General features: G+C 48.5%; 1 protein-coding gene across 2 annotated transcripts in view; it reads right to left on the minus strand.

Moving 5' to 3' along the window:
- The window catches only part of Atp6v0a4 (ATPase H+ transporting V0 subunit a4), a 63,606-nt gene that overhangs the window by 32,190 nt on the left and 14,914 nt on the right, over positions 1–16,502 (minus strand). Inside the window, exons 2-4 of one of the 2 annotated variants that reach the window (XM_048340293.1) lie at positions 4,276–4,408; positions 3,480–3,558; positions 3,225–3,319 (exon numbers count right to left, since the gene is read on the minus strand). In XM_048340293.1, the coding sequence (XP_048196250.1) occupies positions 3,225–3,319; positions 3,480–3,558; positions 4,276–4,392 (291 nt within the window). In that variant the 5' untranslated portion in view covers positions 4,393–4,408. Of the gene's footprint in view, positions 1–3,224; positions 3,320–3,479; positions 3,559–4,275; positions 4,428–16,502 lie in introns of those variants that run through there. The other variant, XM_048340294.1, reaches the window with a different exon arrangement.

Below are 16,502 nucleotides of genomic sequence, written 5' to 3' on the forward strand. Positions count from 1 at the left end.
AAAAAGCAGGGGAGAAGGGAGGGGAAGAAGAGAAAGGGAAAGGGGAAGCAAGAGGAGAGAAGGGGAGGGGAGGGGAAGGAGAGGAAAGGGAGAAAAAGAGAAGGGAAGGAAGAAGAGAAAAGGGGAGAGAAGGGAGTAGTGGGGGAGAAGGAGGGGAAGGAAAGGAAAAGGAAGGAAAGGGAAGACGAAGGGAGAGGAGGGGAGGGGAGGGGATTTATAATCTCTTCCATTCTTCTCGCTAAAGTTTTTGTCTTGGGAAAATACTTATTTTTCATGCGAGCCCTATTAATGTGTAGTGCAACCTTGTTTTCAGATATATCAATACATGTGTAATATGGCCGACCATTTTAGATGGCTTATATACTAAATATCAAGAATGGTAATCCACATAAACAAAGCTCTCGGGGCCAATCAGAAACGGTTCCTGAGACCAAGAGGCTTGCTTGGGAGTGAGTGACTTAGAGGAACACTGCACAAATCTCATACTGGTCGGGAGCCCAGCAGAAGTGGGGGTCTCTTGGCAGAGTAGGAGAGGGGAACCCTCGTGTGAGGCACTGTGTGAAGGAAAACTAGGAGGGGAGACACCAGTGCAGGGGGTGGGGGACAAAGGGTGGACAGGGCCCAGCCAGGCTCCAGGGTCAGAGGTGGCCGATTTTATCCTTATCAGTAGAGAACTGACAAGACAAGGCAAAACCAGAAGTGGTCCAGTAGAGAGAAAAGACTGCTATTGTTAAACAGAAGCCAGATCCGTGCTGTAACTTAGAAGTAGGAGTTACCACACAAACCTGAAGGATGCCTCCCACAGGGGCTGTGACTGAAGACTGGGCTGCCCCCCCCTTCCCCCTCCCCCCCCCCTCGCACAATCCCAGTTTCGCAGAAGGCTGAGATCTCAGCAGCAAAATCAAAGCCAGCCTGCACAGACTCTTAGCTCCAATTCACCACCAAAAGAGCCAGAAGTGGAGCTGTGGCGCAAGTGATTGTGTCAGAGCTGGAAAAAAGAAAAAAAAAAAAAAAAAAAAGCTAAGGTATAGCACCCAGGCCCTGAGTTCAAGCCCCATGACTAACCAAAAAAGAGCTTTAAGAGGCAACTTAAAAGATGTCTTTGCTGGGCTCTGTGAATTCACTGAAAGGCCCTCAACTTTGATCTGTGCCCTTTGAACTAGTCTCTGCGGAGATCCCTCTGCAATCACTTTGTTTCCAAGAGGAGAGAGAAGACAGAGCCACAAGCACCTGCCTATCGAGGAAGGCAAACTGCTGGAGGAAGGAGCAAACTGCCTCTCCAACAGCTAATGTCTCCCTCTTATATCCGAAAGCAGACAGCCAAAGCTTCAGCAGACGGCCTGGTTCCTATAATGAAATGGCTCCTCCAGGACTGAGCTAAGGGTGAGCCAGGCCCCCGCTGAGGTGTTAACTCTGCACGGCTTTCCAGCTCCCCATTCTCCCTATTCATCTGAGGCCAAGGCCCAGATCCCTGAAAATGGCTGAACATGTACAGCAGCGCCGTCTCCACATGGCTGCCCTTCCCCGTGTCTCTTGCATCCAGAGTCAAGTGGACCAACTGTGGAAGCCAAGTGAAAGGTGTAGGGGTGTAATATGGAGGTCAGATCTGGCCAGCACCATCATTGGCTGTTGAGGGGTGTCAGAGTGACTCCATCTCAGATTAGTTAAAGAGAGCAGAAGCCGACTCCATCTTCACTAAGATCTCCCCCGCCCTATCCAGGGAAGTTCCCCTTTGCTGTGATAAGATTGTGTGAACTGCTTGACCACCTGAGGTGTGGAATGTTCAAGGTTAAACCTGTGCCCTCGGTGAGTAGGCGAATCGCCTGCATCACGTGAGCCCCGCCAAATCCGTGCGCCAAGTCTAACTAACATGATAGGTTGGTTCAAACAATAGTTATGAGGCAGACTGTGACTCCATTGGCCACCTGCGTGTGACCTGGCATGCTCTGTAAGTGCTGTAACCTCATTGGCCACCTGCGTGTGGCAGGCTTGACCATGTGGTGTCTGCCCTTATAACCCGTCCCCGGGTGGCCCGGGGCATTCGATTTCAGCTGGGCCCTGACCCTGGCCAGTCAGTATACTTTTTGCTTCCCCAATAAATCCATCTTTTACTTGAGACTGTCTCTGAGTGGTGGACTCTTGGAGGGATGGGAGATTCCCCCACTCGGACCACATTACAGTGTGGTCCCCTCCCTTGGAGGGACCCCATTACAGAGGAACCCCCTTGTTGAGTCCCTAGAAACAGCAGGCTTAGACAAAGTAGTGGGCCTGGGGAAGGGCAAACACCTAAGCCAAATAAGAGGAGCCCAAAGCAGCTTGACCTAGAGCTGCTTGACCTTGGCAAAAGAAAGATATGATCAAGACCACTCAGTTTAGGGGACATTCCAGGAAGAGAAAGACTTAAGGCTAATTAAGACCAGCAGCAGGCAGAACCAAGAATTGTATGGCTTTGATTGCTTTGTTTACGGAGTTTACTGGAATTGTAATGACTAACAGCAATTCTGCTTCTATATGTCTGCTTGCCTGCTTTGCCTAACTTGCCAGACCACCCAGTGTGGTGAATGTGATTCTTACCCCATGACCACCTGCGAGTGGTACATGTGATACTTGCCTTTAAAAGCCCAGCCCTGTTGGGCCTCCATGCTGTTTGTCACCATCCTGGTGGTGGCGAGCAGACACTGTGCACAGCTGAATAAAGACTCCTAGCCTGGTTGACTGAGTACTGGTGACTATTGTCATGGCTCGAGGCCCACCTGGCCCATCCTAGCTACTCAGGAGGCTGTGAACTGAGGATCCCGGTTCAAAGGCAACCCTGGCAGAAAAGTCCATGAGACTCTTCAATAAACCACCAGAAAACTGGAAGTGGCACTGTGGCTCAAGTGGTAGAGCACTAGCATAGAGCTGAAGAGCTCATGGACAGCACCCAAGCCCTGAGTTCAAGCCCCACAACTAGCTAAATAAATAAGTAAATAAATAGATAAATAAATAAGAGAAGAAGGAAGGAAGGAAGGAAGGAAGGAAGGAAGGAAGGAAGGAAGGAAGGAAGGAAGGAAGGAAGGAAGGAAGGCCTGCTCCAATCCCAGTGAGCGCCCCCAGACCTCCGCCCTGGACCGGCACAGTAACCCCAGAAGCTGGACATTCGCCCTTTCCTGGAGTAGGGACAGAACTCCTGAGTGTCTGGACGCCTGTCCTTAGCCAGGGGAGATGGAAAATGGAGACCTCACCTCCAGGGTGATCATTTCCCGGGGTAGAGGGGTCTCCGGGAACTTCTCAGGCAGCTGAATGGCAATCTCATTTTTCATCTCATCTTCTAGAAAATCTGAGGGTTGGGGTGACAGCAGTGAGGGGCGCAGCTGAGCACCGGGGACCTCCTCCGACCTGCTAAGCCACGGCCCCCACCATCAGCTCCGAGAAAGTCACAAATCATCCGCAAAGCCATTGACCACTGGGCGTCCACAGCGAAGGGGAAGGGAACTCACGGAGGATTCTTTCCAGAGACTCACACCTCCGGACCTCGTTCACAAATTTCCTTTGGAAACTGTTTACATTCACATTTAACTAGGAGAAAGAAAACAAACACACAAGGTATACATTAGGTAGCAACAGCTACCAACATCATTCCTCTGTTTATTTTATTTTATTTTGTCAGTCCTGGGGCTTGGACTCAGGGCCTAGGCTCTGTCCCTGGCTTCCTGTCACTCAAGGCTAGCACTCTACCACTTGAGCCACAGCGCCACTTCCAGCTTTTTCTGTTTACGTAGTGCTGAGGAATCGAACCCAGGGCTTTGTGCATGCTAGGCAAGCACTCTACTGCTAAGCCACATTCTCAGCCCCATCTTTTACATTTTTTATGTGGTTTTTGAGACAGAGTCTCACTTAGGTAACCCAGGCTAGCCTTGAATTTTAGCCTTTCAAATGCTGCGATTACAAGTGTATGCTATTACACCTGGCTGTTGTGGTTGTTATTATTATTATTACTTATTATTTGATGGTTCTGGGGTTGGAATTCAAGGGCTCCCAATGGATAGGCTGGCAAAATATCACTGAGCGACACCTCTGGGATTTTTTTGTGCTGGTATTTTTCTTTGTTTTTGGTGCTGGGACTGGGCAGGAAGTTAGGACCTTATATTCTGGCGTGGCTTCTTTGCTCAAGGCTGCAGCTCCAGGCTCCACTCCCAGAAGGAAGCATTGTGTTGACTACAGGGAAATTTTGCAGTGTTATCTACACCCATAGCATGGCGCCTTTCTCTTATCTGCAAAGAATGTAACACCTACATCTTTGAACTGGACCAATCCAAGCTCTCCCAGCTCCGCCACACAGCAATAGGCAGCCTCCACCTGCAGAAACAGCTGGGACAGGCACATTTCCTCACTGCGAAACACAGACGCCATCTTGGCCAGTCTCCGCCTGCAGGAGGAAAAAAAAAAAAGAGGATGTTTAAGGCACTCACTATGTAAAAACTTCACAATGATTTCTCTCGGCTAAAAATGAAAATCTAGGGCTGGAGATATGGCCTAGTGGCAAGAGTGCTTGCCTTGTATACATGAGGCCCTGGGTTCAATTCCCCAGCACCACCACCCATACAGAAAACGGCCAGAAGCGGCGCTGTGGCTCAAGTGGCAGAGTGCTAGCCTTGAGCGGGAAGAAGCCAGAGACAGTGCTTAGGCCCTGAGTCCAAGGCCCAGGACTGGCCAAAAAATAAAAAATAAAAATAAAAATGAAAACCTAACAAGAATCATTCCTGACTTAAAGACTAGCAGTGCTGGTGCCTCCCGCCTGTCATCCTAGCTACTCAGGAGGCTGAGATCTGAGGATCTCAGTTCAAAGCCAGCCCAGGCAGGCAAGTTTACTTTTAACCAGCCAAAAATGGGAACCGAGGATATAGCTCAAAGGGTAAAACAAGTCTTGAATCAAAAGATGAAGCCAGAGCTGGGGATATGGTCTACTGGCAAGAGTGCTTGCCTCATATACATGAAGCCCTAGGTTCAATTCCCCAGCACCACATTTATAGAAAACGGCCAGAAGTGGCGCTGTGGCTCAAGTGGCAGAGTGCTAGCCTTGAGCAAAAAGAAGCCAGGGACAGCGCTCAGGCCCTGAGTTCAAGCCCCAGGACTGGCAAAAACAAACAAACAACAACAACAACAACAAACAAAAAAACAGATTAAACAGAGATGTAAGAGTCTGGGGTAGAAGCCTGTGGGCGAGGCCTTGTCCTGCCTTGCAAGGCTCTGGGTTCCATCTTCTTTATATATTCAACAATATATAACTATAGGTATAGATGTGAATATAAAAGGTATACGTTAAGGCTCAAGTTGTGGGGGAGAGAGAACAGGCCCTTCATACATTTGGAAACTAAATGTTCTCTTCTTTTAATTTTGATGGTACTGGATTTGAACTCAGGCTTCACACTTGCTAGACAGACACTATACCCCTGGAGCTAGGCCTCTAGCCAAACCGGTGATTTTTCGGGGGGGGGGGGGGATAGTCTCTCACAGTATCATTCAGACGAGCCTGGAACTTACTATGTAACCAAGGCTGACTCTAAGCTCAAATTCTTCTTGCCTCTACCTACTAAGCAGCTGGAATTACAAACCGGTGCTACCACACCCTGCTGAAGTGCAAATTCTTTGTAGCTGTCTCAGAGAGCAATCTGTCAATATCTACTGGATTTTACATTACTCATGCCTATGGCCCAATCTTTCTACTGCTAATCGTACAGACAAACCTGAGTATGAAAGAAAAACAGATGCACAAAGAGATGATTGTTTTCTGCCAGTCAGGGCCTGGGCACTGTCCCTTTGAGCTTCTTTTGCTCACAACTAGCAGTCTACCACTTGAGCCACAGCGCCACTTGTGGCTTTTCCTGTATATGTGGTGCTGAGAAATGGAACCCAGGGCTGCACGCAAGCTAGGCAAGCAATCGACCACTAAGCCACGTTCCCAACCCCCACAAAGAGATTTTTAAGATTAGAAATAATTAGTGTGTGTGCACACACATGCATGTGTGTGTGTGAGTATCGAGTTTGACACAGGGCTTCACGCTCTTGCTTGGCTTTTTTGTTCAAAGCTAGGACTCTACCACTTGAGCCATACCTCCACTTCTAGCATTTTGCTTGTTACTTGGAGATAAAGAGTCTCACAGACTTCCCTGGGCTGGCTTCAAACTGCAGTCTTCAGATTTCCGCCTCCTGAGTAGCTAGGATGATGAGCCACCAGCATCTGGCTTAGAAATGATTCTGGCAAATGGACCTAACTTGGTTATCCAAGGAGTAAGAAACTCATTACATGGCCGAACCTTGTGCGGCCGACAGAGATAAAATGAATGTCTACACCTCGTGCGCAGTCAAAGGACACTCTTGGAGATCTGGGTTCAATTCCCTCGTCCCACGTAGATGGTTAGCATCCACACTGCTGGCTGAAAGAACACGTGGGACCCTCACCCCACCCCCAGCAGTCACAGACAAAGCCAAACTGCTCCCCAATCTACAGAGGGGGAGAAGAATCGAGCACAGTTCCCCTAGGCAGTGTGGAGACCGTGGGAATTAAATAGGGATGACTTCCAGCCCCACATTCGCTCATAGGTAGGTGTAACTGTGGCCAGAGGTGGAGTCCAGGCATCTGAGAAGCAGGAGGAAGGGCAGCTGAGGCCGGCCTTCGGCCCTGCCTCCACCTGTGCAGAGTGAATAATAAAACAGGACAGCATGGTGCAATAGAGACTCCTAGCAACTCAGAGAAAACGTGTTCCAAACTTGGGGGGTGGGGGTGGACATATGACGCAACGTTTCCCCATCCCCAAAGAGGCCACCTCCGTGTTCTGGGGGACCAAAGGGACTGCCTTTTTTTGGTGGTTGATTGTGGGACTTGAACTCAGGCCCTGGGCACTGTCCCTGAGCTCTTTTGCTGAAAACGTACTGCTCTACCACTTTGAGCTACAGCTGTCCTTCCGGTTTCCTGGTGGTGGTGGTTCGTTGAAGATACGAGTCTCCTTGACTTTCCTACTGGGGCTGGCTTCAAACCGCAATCATCAGGCAGGAGCCACAGGTGCCAACAGGCACTGCCTTTCGTGTCTATTGGAATGGAAGGTGGGGAAGGTCACCTTCCAAGGTTAAAAGGGAAATGGGCCAGCACCGGTGGTTCATGCCTGTACTCCTAGCTACTCAGCAGGCTGTGATACGAGGATCACAGTTCAAAGCCAGCCCCGGTCAAAAGACTCCATGAAACTCTTACCTCCAACTAACCAGCAAAATGCTGGAAGTGCTTAGTGGTAGAGTGCTCGCCTAGCATGCATGAAGCCCTGGCTTTGATTCCTCAGCACCACATACACAGAAAAAGCCAGAAGTGGCTCAAGTGCTCACCTTGAGCAAAAGAAGCCCAGGGACAGTGCCCAGACCCTGAGTTCAAGCCCCAGGACTGGTTTTTACAAAAAAGGCTGCAAGTCGGGCTGGGGATATAGCCTAGTGGCAAGAGTGCCTGCCTCGGATACACGAGGCCCTAGGTTCGATTCCCCAGCACCACATATACAGAAAACGGCCAGAAGTGGCGCTGTGGCTCAAGTGGCAGAGTGCTAGCCTTGAGCGGGAAGAAGCCAGGGACAGTGCTCAAGCCCTGAGTCCAAGGCCCAGGACTGGCCAAAAAAAAAGGCTGCAAGTTGTGGTGTGGCTCAAGTGGTAGAGCACCAGCCTTGAGTGAAAAAGCCAAGCAAGAGTGTGAGGCGCTGAACTCAAGCCTCAGTACTGGCACCAAAAAAAAAAAAAAAAAAAAAAAACAGGATAAGAAAAAGGAGGAGGGGAGAGGAGGGGGGAATTCCTTGCCATGAGTGAATCCAAGTCCAGAGGGAGAAGTATGGAGGGACGTGGGTCAGACTCCTTGTCCACAAAAGCTCCTCACACGCAGCACGCCCCTGGCTGCCATTCTTGGATTGTCCCCACCAAAGCAGACGTGAAGAAGACCAATCACCCTTCCCCCATAACCACTATGTGTCAGACCCTAATCCCTGTTCCTGGCGGGATAAATTCTAAAGCCCCAAGCTGGCCATCAGAGGCTGCAGGATCAGCTCTGCTTTCCCAGCTTCCTCTGCCTTCCCACTGCGGTGCTGACCACTGCACTCACTCCAGCACTGGCTAAAGCCCTTCCGGGCCTCCCAGAAATCCTCCTCACTACTTACCCTGGGATCCCTCCTGCCTTCCTTCCTGCTGTAAGTGACTCCTTTAAAAGCCCCTCATCCCCCTGGGCCAGAAAAATCAGGAGGCTGGAGCCCTGTCAGGCTTCCAGCTAGCACTGGAGTAGCTAAATACGGGCCACATCTTAGGCGCTCCCAAACCATGCCCCGAGCCAAGGCTCACGCCTATAATCCCAGCTACTCAGGAGGCTGAGATCTGAGGATGCAGGTTCAAAGCCAGCCCAGGCAGACACATAGGCAGAGACTCATCTCCAAGTAACCACCAGGAAGGCAGATGTAGAGCTGTGGCTCCAGCGGTTGAGCCTTGGCTTTGAATGAAAAAAAAAAAAAAAAAGCCAAGGGGGCCTGTGCCCAGGCCCTGAGTTCAAGCGCCAGTACTGACACAAAGTAAATAACCCAAATAGCAATAACAAAGAAACAAACCCCAGTTCCCGCAACAGAGTAAGCATTGCCCCCTCCCTCTGGGAAGTGAAGATGAGCCCGAAGGTTGGGTTTGTTGTTTAATATCTATCTTTCTTGAGGAAGAAGGCAGACAGGAGACAGAGCTTCCTACAGATCAAAGCCACACCAGAAAGTTCCCCCGTCTTACCCAAGTTTCCTCCGCGCGGTTGCTCGGTGGGCAGAGCCGGGGGGACGGCGGGGGACGGCGGGGGACGGCGGTGGCCGGCTGCGGCCCGGGCCTCGCTGCCTCCCGAGGCCCCTCCCGCCCCTCCCGCCCCGGCTCCCTCCCCGCGGGCGGCTGTGTTGTATCAACAGTGCGCGCGGAGCGAGCGAGCCAGAGCGCAAACCTGCAGCACCAGCCGGCCCAGCCCGCCCGGCTCAGCCCCCGCCCCACCTGCGCCTGCGGGCGGGCGGGAGACCTCGGGTCCCCACCTGGAAGCCCGGGGATGGGGTGGGGGGGGGGGACTGAAGCTGGGAACGGGGCTCCAAGGCCCTCGTGGAGCCGCAGGCTGGGAGACTCAGCAAGCCATCCCAAGCGCCCAGGACAGGGTTCGAATGAATGGGAGTCGGGGCGCCCCCCGGTGGGGGCCCAGCAGGAACCCACACGTACCGTCCTAGCAATACTGATCTCCTGAAACGCCCTACACGCCCTCAAAGGTAAACGAGATACATTGTAGCGTTTAAAAAACAAATTGTTTCCGGTACTGGTGACTCCCTCCTGTAATCCTTAGCTACGCCAGAAGATGCGATGGAGAAGATCTCGGGTTTGCAGCAGGAAAATCTGAGACGCCCACAAACCAGCTGAAAGCTGGCCCGAAGGCCAGGAAGTTGGGAAACACCCCCTGTGAGCAGGCCAGCCACACACACACACACACTCTCTCTCTCTCTCTCTCTCTCTCTCTCTCTCTCTCTCTCTCTCTCTCTCTCTCTCTCTCTCTCTCTCTCTCTCTCTCTCTCTCTCTCTCTCTCTCTCTCTCTCTCTCTCTCTCTGTCTAAAACCCAGCCCCGCACAGAGACACATTGACCTAGCTAAGTGGGGGATTTATGCTTTACATCTTGAGATTATTGTCTATTTATTTGCCAGAGGAGGGGTGTAGAGAGAGCCAAACACACTTTCTCCAAGCTGGGGAGACAAATAGGGTGACAACAGTTGCAAGCATTGACATGAAAAAATCTTCAAAAGCAGTTTCTCCAGGTGGTGTGTGCTGATCTCCTGGGAGCACCCAATTTGGGGTGTAAAATGGACCCCCAAATGACTGAGTGTGGTGACTCACACCTGTAATCCCAGCTCAAGGATCATAGGTCAAGGAGCAGCCAGGATCAAGGTTCAGCTCTTCTTTGGGGAAAAAAAAAAATCATGAGACCCTATCTGAAAAATAACCAAAGTAAAAAGGATCTGTGGTGTGGCTCCAATGGTAGCCAGCTCACCCAGCATGAGGTTCAAGCTCAAACCCTAGGACAATCAAATACACACACACACACACACACACACACACACACATCTCAAAACATGTTCACTCCTAAAATCCAACAATAATTCCTTAATAATAAATATCCCATGAAGGAAAAAAAAATCACTCTAATGTCTAGACCTACTTTTACTGTGCAAATAAAAGAAGTGAAAGGACAAGCTAGAATCTGGAAGAAAACATTGATAAGCCACTTTTTATTAGAGTTTGTAGAATTCTCCAAATATCCAATTCGAAAATGGTCAAAAGATGTAAAGAAACATTGTACCCACGGGGATACACAGATGGTAGATTTATTCCTCAGGGGTCTCCCAGAAAAGAACCAGTAGAACACACACACACACACACACACACACACACACACACACACACACACCAGAAAGAGAAGGAGAGAAGGGAGGAAGAGAGAAAGGGAAGATGGGAGGGAAAGGGAAAGAGAGAAGGGCAGTGTGGGAGGGAGAGAGGGAGTAAAAAGAGAGCAAAGGAGAAGAAGAATGATAGGAATTGCCTCATATGACTACTGAAGCTTAGGAGTCCTGTGGGGTGTCTGCAGGCTACAGACACAGGAAAGCTGTCTGCTGGGCTAGGACAGGAAAGGGGAATACCACGGCGTGAACACACGGCAAACTGCTCTTTCTCCACCTTTTTGATCTACTCTTGCTCCCAGAAGATTGATGATGCTCTCTGTATTGGTTCTTCTCTGTTTTCTTTCTTCCTTTCTTTCTGTCAATTTTTCTTTCTTTCTCTCTCTCTCTCTCTCTCTCTCTCTCTCTCTCTCTCTCTCTCTCTCTCTCTCTCTGTCTCTCTCTGTCTCTCAATGGCAGTACTGAGGTTTTGAACTCAAGGTCTTGAGCTCACTAGGCAAGCACACTACCACAGAGGCCCTGCCTCCAGCCTGGTGGTGTTGACTGATTCAAGGCTTATCTCCTCCAGCAAACCCCTCACAGACACCCAGAAATCATGCCCAACCTGGGCATCCCTTCATCCAGTCAAACTGACACATAAAATTCATCATCACAAGTTCAACTTGGCATCTATACCCATCTTGCTAAGCCAGGCTTACTCTGAAGAAAGAAAAGGCAAAAGCAAGCAACAACAAAAAACAGTAACAGGGGACATGGAGGAATGTGTGAAGTCCTAGGCTCAATACTCAACACTAAGAAAAGGAAAAAAAGAACAATTATAACATCATAATTTTACCCAGGACAATACAACTAAACACATACTGTCCCTTCCCCAGAGTGGAGGTAAACTCTGTGTGATGTTGACCCCTCCAATCTCCTGTCACATAAACACTGCTGTGTAAATTTAACAGTATTTATAACAGATACAAAGTCAATATGTCTATGTTATATGACAAGGGAATAAGAAAGGAAAGAAAACAAGGGTATTTGTTTAACATGTATATGTAAACACACACATATTCAGAACAGAAAAGGAGAAGATATTCATGACCACAAGTCTCCATTTCTGTAATGACCACAGCTACTACTCAAAACTTTCTAGCCAGGAGCTGGTGGCTCACGCCTGTAATCCTAGCTACTCTGGAGGCTGAGATCTTAGCCAGCCCAGACAGGAAAGTCTGTGAGACTCTTAGCTCCAATTAACCACCAGAAAACTGGAAGTGGCATTGTTGCTCAAAGAGGTAGAGCATTAGCCTTGATCAAAAGAGTTCAGGGATAGCAGCCAGGCCCTGAGTTCAAGCCCCACAACCAACCAACCAACAAACAAAAACTGTCTTCAACTACTCACTCTGTATTACCTTGGCCTTCAGCAAGTAACTGCTCTGGCCATGGTTCTTTACCTGGTAGAGTGACAAGAACCTTCATTTCTGAAGACGCTAGAGGAGTAGTCCTGCTGGGATTGGGCTGCTGTGGTTGTATGTGGGCATATAAATCATAAAAACATGGCCAGGCACTAGTGGCTTCTACCCATAATCCTAGCTACTCAAGAGGCTGAGATCTGAGGATCGAGGTTCAAAGCCAATCCAATCTGTCTCCAATTAACTACCAAAAAGCTGCAAGTGGAACTGTGGTTCAAGTTGTAGGCTGCTAGCCTCGACCAAAAAAAGCTAACAGACAGCACCTAGGCCTGAGTTCAAGCCCCGAGGATGGACACACACACACACACACACACACACACACACACACACACACACTCTTCATGGACGGTGGCACTATAATAACGTCTGCACATGTGGAGCCGGGCCCTGGCCCCCTTCCTCCTGGCCTTGGGCTTTGTCCAGCCAGGCTCGCTGCTTTCTGTCCTCTAGATGGCGCTCAGTGACAGTGTTGGCCGCGGCTGCCTTCTCTCCCCCCCCCCCCCCCACCTCCTGCCCAGTGAGGCCCCACATTCCTTCAGAGAGACAAACCCCTCTTCCAGGAGCCTCCAGCTGCCCTGTGCCCAGCCTCAGTGCCCCCTCCGCCATGAGAATCAGTAAGAAAATACCCTATCAGAGAACGGAAGGTCCCAGCTAGCTTTTCCTATTGTCTCTCTAAGCTTTTGAAACCACCTTCCAGTTGTGTGGGCTTTGTTTTGTTTGTTTTTTTCCTGGACTAATATTTAAACTATACCAGTGTATTTCTTTACATGATTCCCATTTCCATTTTCTCTTCAAATTAAATTGATGAAGAGTAGGCACCTGTGGCTCATGCCTGTAATCCAAGCTACTCAGGAGGTTGTGATCATCATGGTTAGAAACCAGTCAAGGGAAGGAAAATCTGTGAGACTCTTAGCTCCAGTTAACCAGCAGAAAAAGAAAAAAAAAAAGAAATCACAATGGAGAGAGAGACATGGCTCAAAGGGTAAGAAGGCTAGGGTGAAAAAGGCAAGCAAGAGCTCAAGGCCCTGAGTTCAAACTCTCATCCTAACATATACATGACAAAAAACTAAACTGATTAGCTTATTTCTCATTTTCTTTCCCTCTGCTTAATATCCTGCATTGAGTGTGGTCATAGAGTTGCTCCACTGGTGGAAAATGTAAGAGATGCTCTAACCCATTCCCTTTCCTTTAGAGGGAATTAGAGGCAGAACACGGAAACTCCTGAGTCTCAGGGTCTGTGCCCAAGTCTCGGGGTCTGTGCTCTGTCACTCTTCGCTCCCTTCGGTCTCTCATATCTTTTTATTTTTTTGCCAGTCCTGGTGTTTGGGACTCAGGGCCTGAGCACTGTCCCTGGCTTCTTTTTGCTCAAGGCTAGCACTCTACCTCTTGAGCCACAGCGCCACTTCTGGCTTTTTCTATATATGTAGTGCTGAGGAATCGAACCCAGGATTTCATGTATATGAGGCAAGCACTCTACCACTAGGCCATATTCAGCCCGGTCTCTCATATCTTAATGCCATCCCTCCATCTGTGTAAAATCCCATCCACAGCAACCTCTCTGTGCTTCACCAATCCCCTCCCATGAGCTATGAGGATCCCAGAAACAACTAACCATGACTGATGGAAGGCACAGCCCCTAGATCTACTCACTACTTGCCTCCACAAGGTCACATGACCGCCTTAAAGGTCATAGGAATCCAGAACTTACAGCTTCGGTTGTGTTCCCCTGGCACCTATGGTAGTAAGCAGCCTGGGAGAGAGAGAGATGAGGGAAAGTAACACAGACGGTGAACGGGAAGCTACAGAAAAATCTTGAAGGTCATATGGATGTCAGGGGCAGTCATCTCTGACTTGGTCTCTGCCTCCTTTTAGTTTCATGTGGACAAAACTAAAGAGCAAATGTGGCTGTTTCTCATAAACAAGCACTCGGGTTTTCCAAAAACTTTAGCTGGAAGTAATTCTTTGAGAAAGCACACTTCTGTGTACAAAACAAAACTGGATCGGACCACAAGCAGAGTTGGGCCAACAGAGAAGATAAGATTTCAGAAATGACAAAACCAGGAATTGTAAAAGAGCCCCAAACTACCAGAGTTATGTAGCTAGAAATGATCTATTAACTTCACCTTCATATGCCCTTACCTGCTTGGTGCTAAGAACTCCTTAGCCTTTCCAACACAGCTAACCAAGAGGAGCTGGCTGCCTGAAATATTACTGAGAACACAGGAGATCCGGCTCACGCTTGGCGTCCCAGCTACTCTGGAGGCCCATGTTTGAGGGTCAAGGTTCTAAACCAGCAGGGACAGAAAAGTTTATCACCAAGCCAGAAGTGGAGCTGTGACTCAAGAGGTAGAGCACTAGCAAAACAACTCAGGGACAGTGCCCACGCCCTGAGCTCAAACTCCAGTACTGGCACCAAACAACAACAACAAATTAGTGAGAAGTCTCTTACTTAGACATTGCATCAGAAGTCAAGTAACAAAAGGGTCAAATATAATAACACAAAACTTGAGAAACAGGGGCTGGAGATATGGCCTAGTGGCAAGAGTGCTTGCTGCGTATACATGAAGCCCTGGATTCAATTCCTCAGCACCACATATATAGAAAAGGCCAGAAGTGGCGCTGTGGCTCAGGTGGTAGAGTGCTAGCCTTGAGCAAGAAGAAGCCAGGGACAGTGCTCAGGCCCTGAGTCCAAGCCCCAGGACTAGCAAAAAAAAAAAAAAAAAAAAAAAAAAAAAAAAAAAAAAAAAAAAAAAAAAACTTAAGAAACCACTATCATCTTTCTGGGAAGGGGGGGGTGGTGGGCGCGCGTGTGTATGCACACACGCACTCCTAGGACTTGAACTAAGGGCCTTTTTTGCTCAAAGCTGGCTTTTTAACACTTGATCCACAACTCCACTTTGGCTTTTTGCTGGTGAATTGGAGATAAGAGTCTCACAGACTTTTCTGCCTAGGCTAGCTTTGAACCATGAGCCTCAGATCTCGGCCTCCTGAGTAGCAAGGATTACAGGTGTGAGCCACTGGCACCTGACTAGCCTTTCATTTATCTAAACATTGTTACAAAAAAATAAACATTGTTACATTCAGTTGGAGAATCTTGATATACATTTTTATGCTCATCTCTCATATTCTGTCTCTCTGTTTCTCTGCTTCTCTGTCTAGAGACCAAACCCAGGGAGGGTATCACGCATGCCAGACAAGCACTGGGATCTACCCCCAACTATGCAAGAAGCACCAAGTGGTCACTTTGACGGGATGGGTGGAATGGGGAAAGGGGAGGGAGGAAGGACAATGGAAGGGGTGACCCTGAATAAGATGCATTGTATTCTACTAAGATGCATTTGGACAACTACTATAAATAAATAAACAGACAGACAGATATAGATGATAGATGATAGATAGATAGATAGATAGATAGATAGATAGATAGATAGATAGATAAATGGATCACAATCCAGGCTGGTCTGGCTATAAACAAGAGACCCTATTAAAAAAAACAAACAGGGGCTGGGGATATAGCCTAGTGGCAAGAGTGCCTGCCTCGGATACACGAGGCCCTAGGTTCGATTCCCCAGCACCACATATACAGAAAACAGCCAGAAGCGGCTCTGTGGCTCAAGTGGCAGAGTGCTAGCCTTGAGCGGGAAGAAGCCAGGGACAGTGCTCAGGCCCTGAGTCCAAGGCCCAGGACTGGCCAAAAAAAAAAAAACAAAAAAAAAACAGTTCAAGCAAAAAGGGCTCTGAGTATGGCTCACGTGGTAGAGTGCCCGACTGGAAAGTCAAGGCCCTGAGTTCAAACTGACCAAGGGGAAATTAAAAAGAGCCCAATGAGGAGATACAAAAAATAGATTAACACAGATAACAAGAGATGTAATATAAAGGCAGAAGTAAAAGTTCAGAATGAATATTTTAAAAACCAACAAAAATGGAGAATAAAGTATCAGGGAATGGGGTGGGAAGACATAACAGGTATAATTGGGGTCACAAAAGGAGAGGAGAGCATGGGACAGGAGAGTATTTCATCAAAACTCACAAACGATATCACACTCCATATTGAAGTGCCTTCAAACCCCAAGCAGGAGCAAGCAAAAACAAAGGCAAAGAAAAAAAAAGTCTTAAAAATAATCTGGGAGATAATGGCTCATGCCTAGAATCCTAACTACTTGGAAGGCCAAGACTGGAAGGACTGCAGTTTGAGGCTACCAGGACAGAAAAGTTCAGAGACTCCTTTCTCAACAGAGCTGGATTTATGTCAGACACCTGTCACCCCAGGTAAACAGGAAGTCTAAAGTAGGGGGATCATGGTCTAAGTGCCTGTCTGGGCAGGAACAGAGATTCGCAAAACTACCCAGCACAAAATAGGAAACTGAGGCATGGCTCAGCAGTAAGAGTGACTGATTGGCAAATGCAAGATTCTGAGTTCAAACTCTAATGCTGGGGGGAAATTTTTTTAATAATAACCACAAAAGAAGAGGAAACAAGTTACCAATAGACCATACCAATCTGATGGACAGGTTTTCAATCAAAACCCACGATCATCTATCTCAGCATTCAGTACAATAAGCAAGCCAAATATTGTTTTTTAAACATGAA

The sequence above is a fragment of the Perognathus longimembris genome, chromosome 2, assembly GCF_023159225.1.
Source record: "Perognathus longimembris pacificus isolate PPM17 chromosome 2, ASM2315922v1, whole genome shotgun sequence".
Taxonomy (NCBI): Eukaryota; Metazoa; Chordata; class Mammalia; order Rodentia; family Heteromyidae; genus Perognathus; species Perognathus longimembris.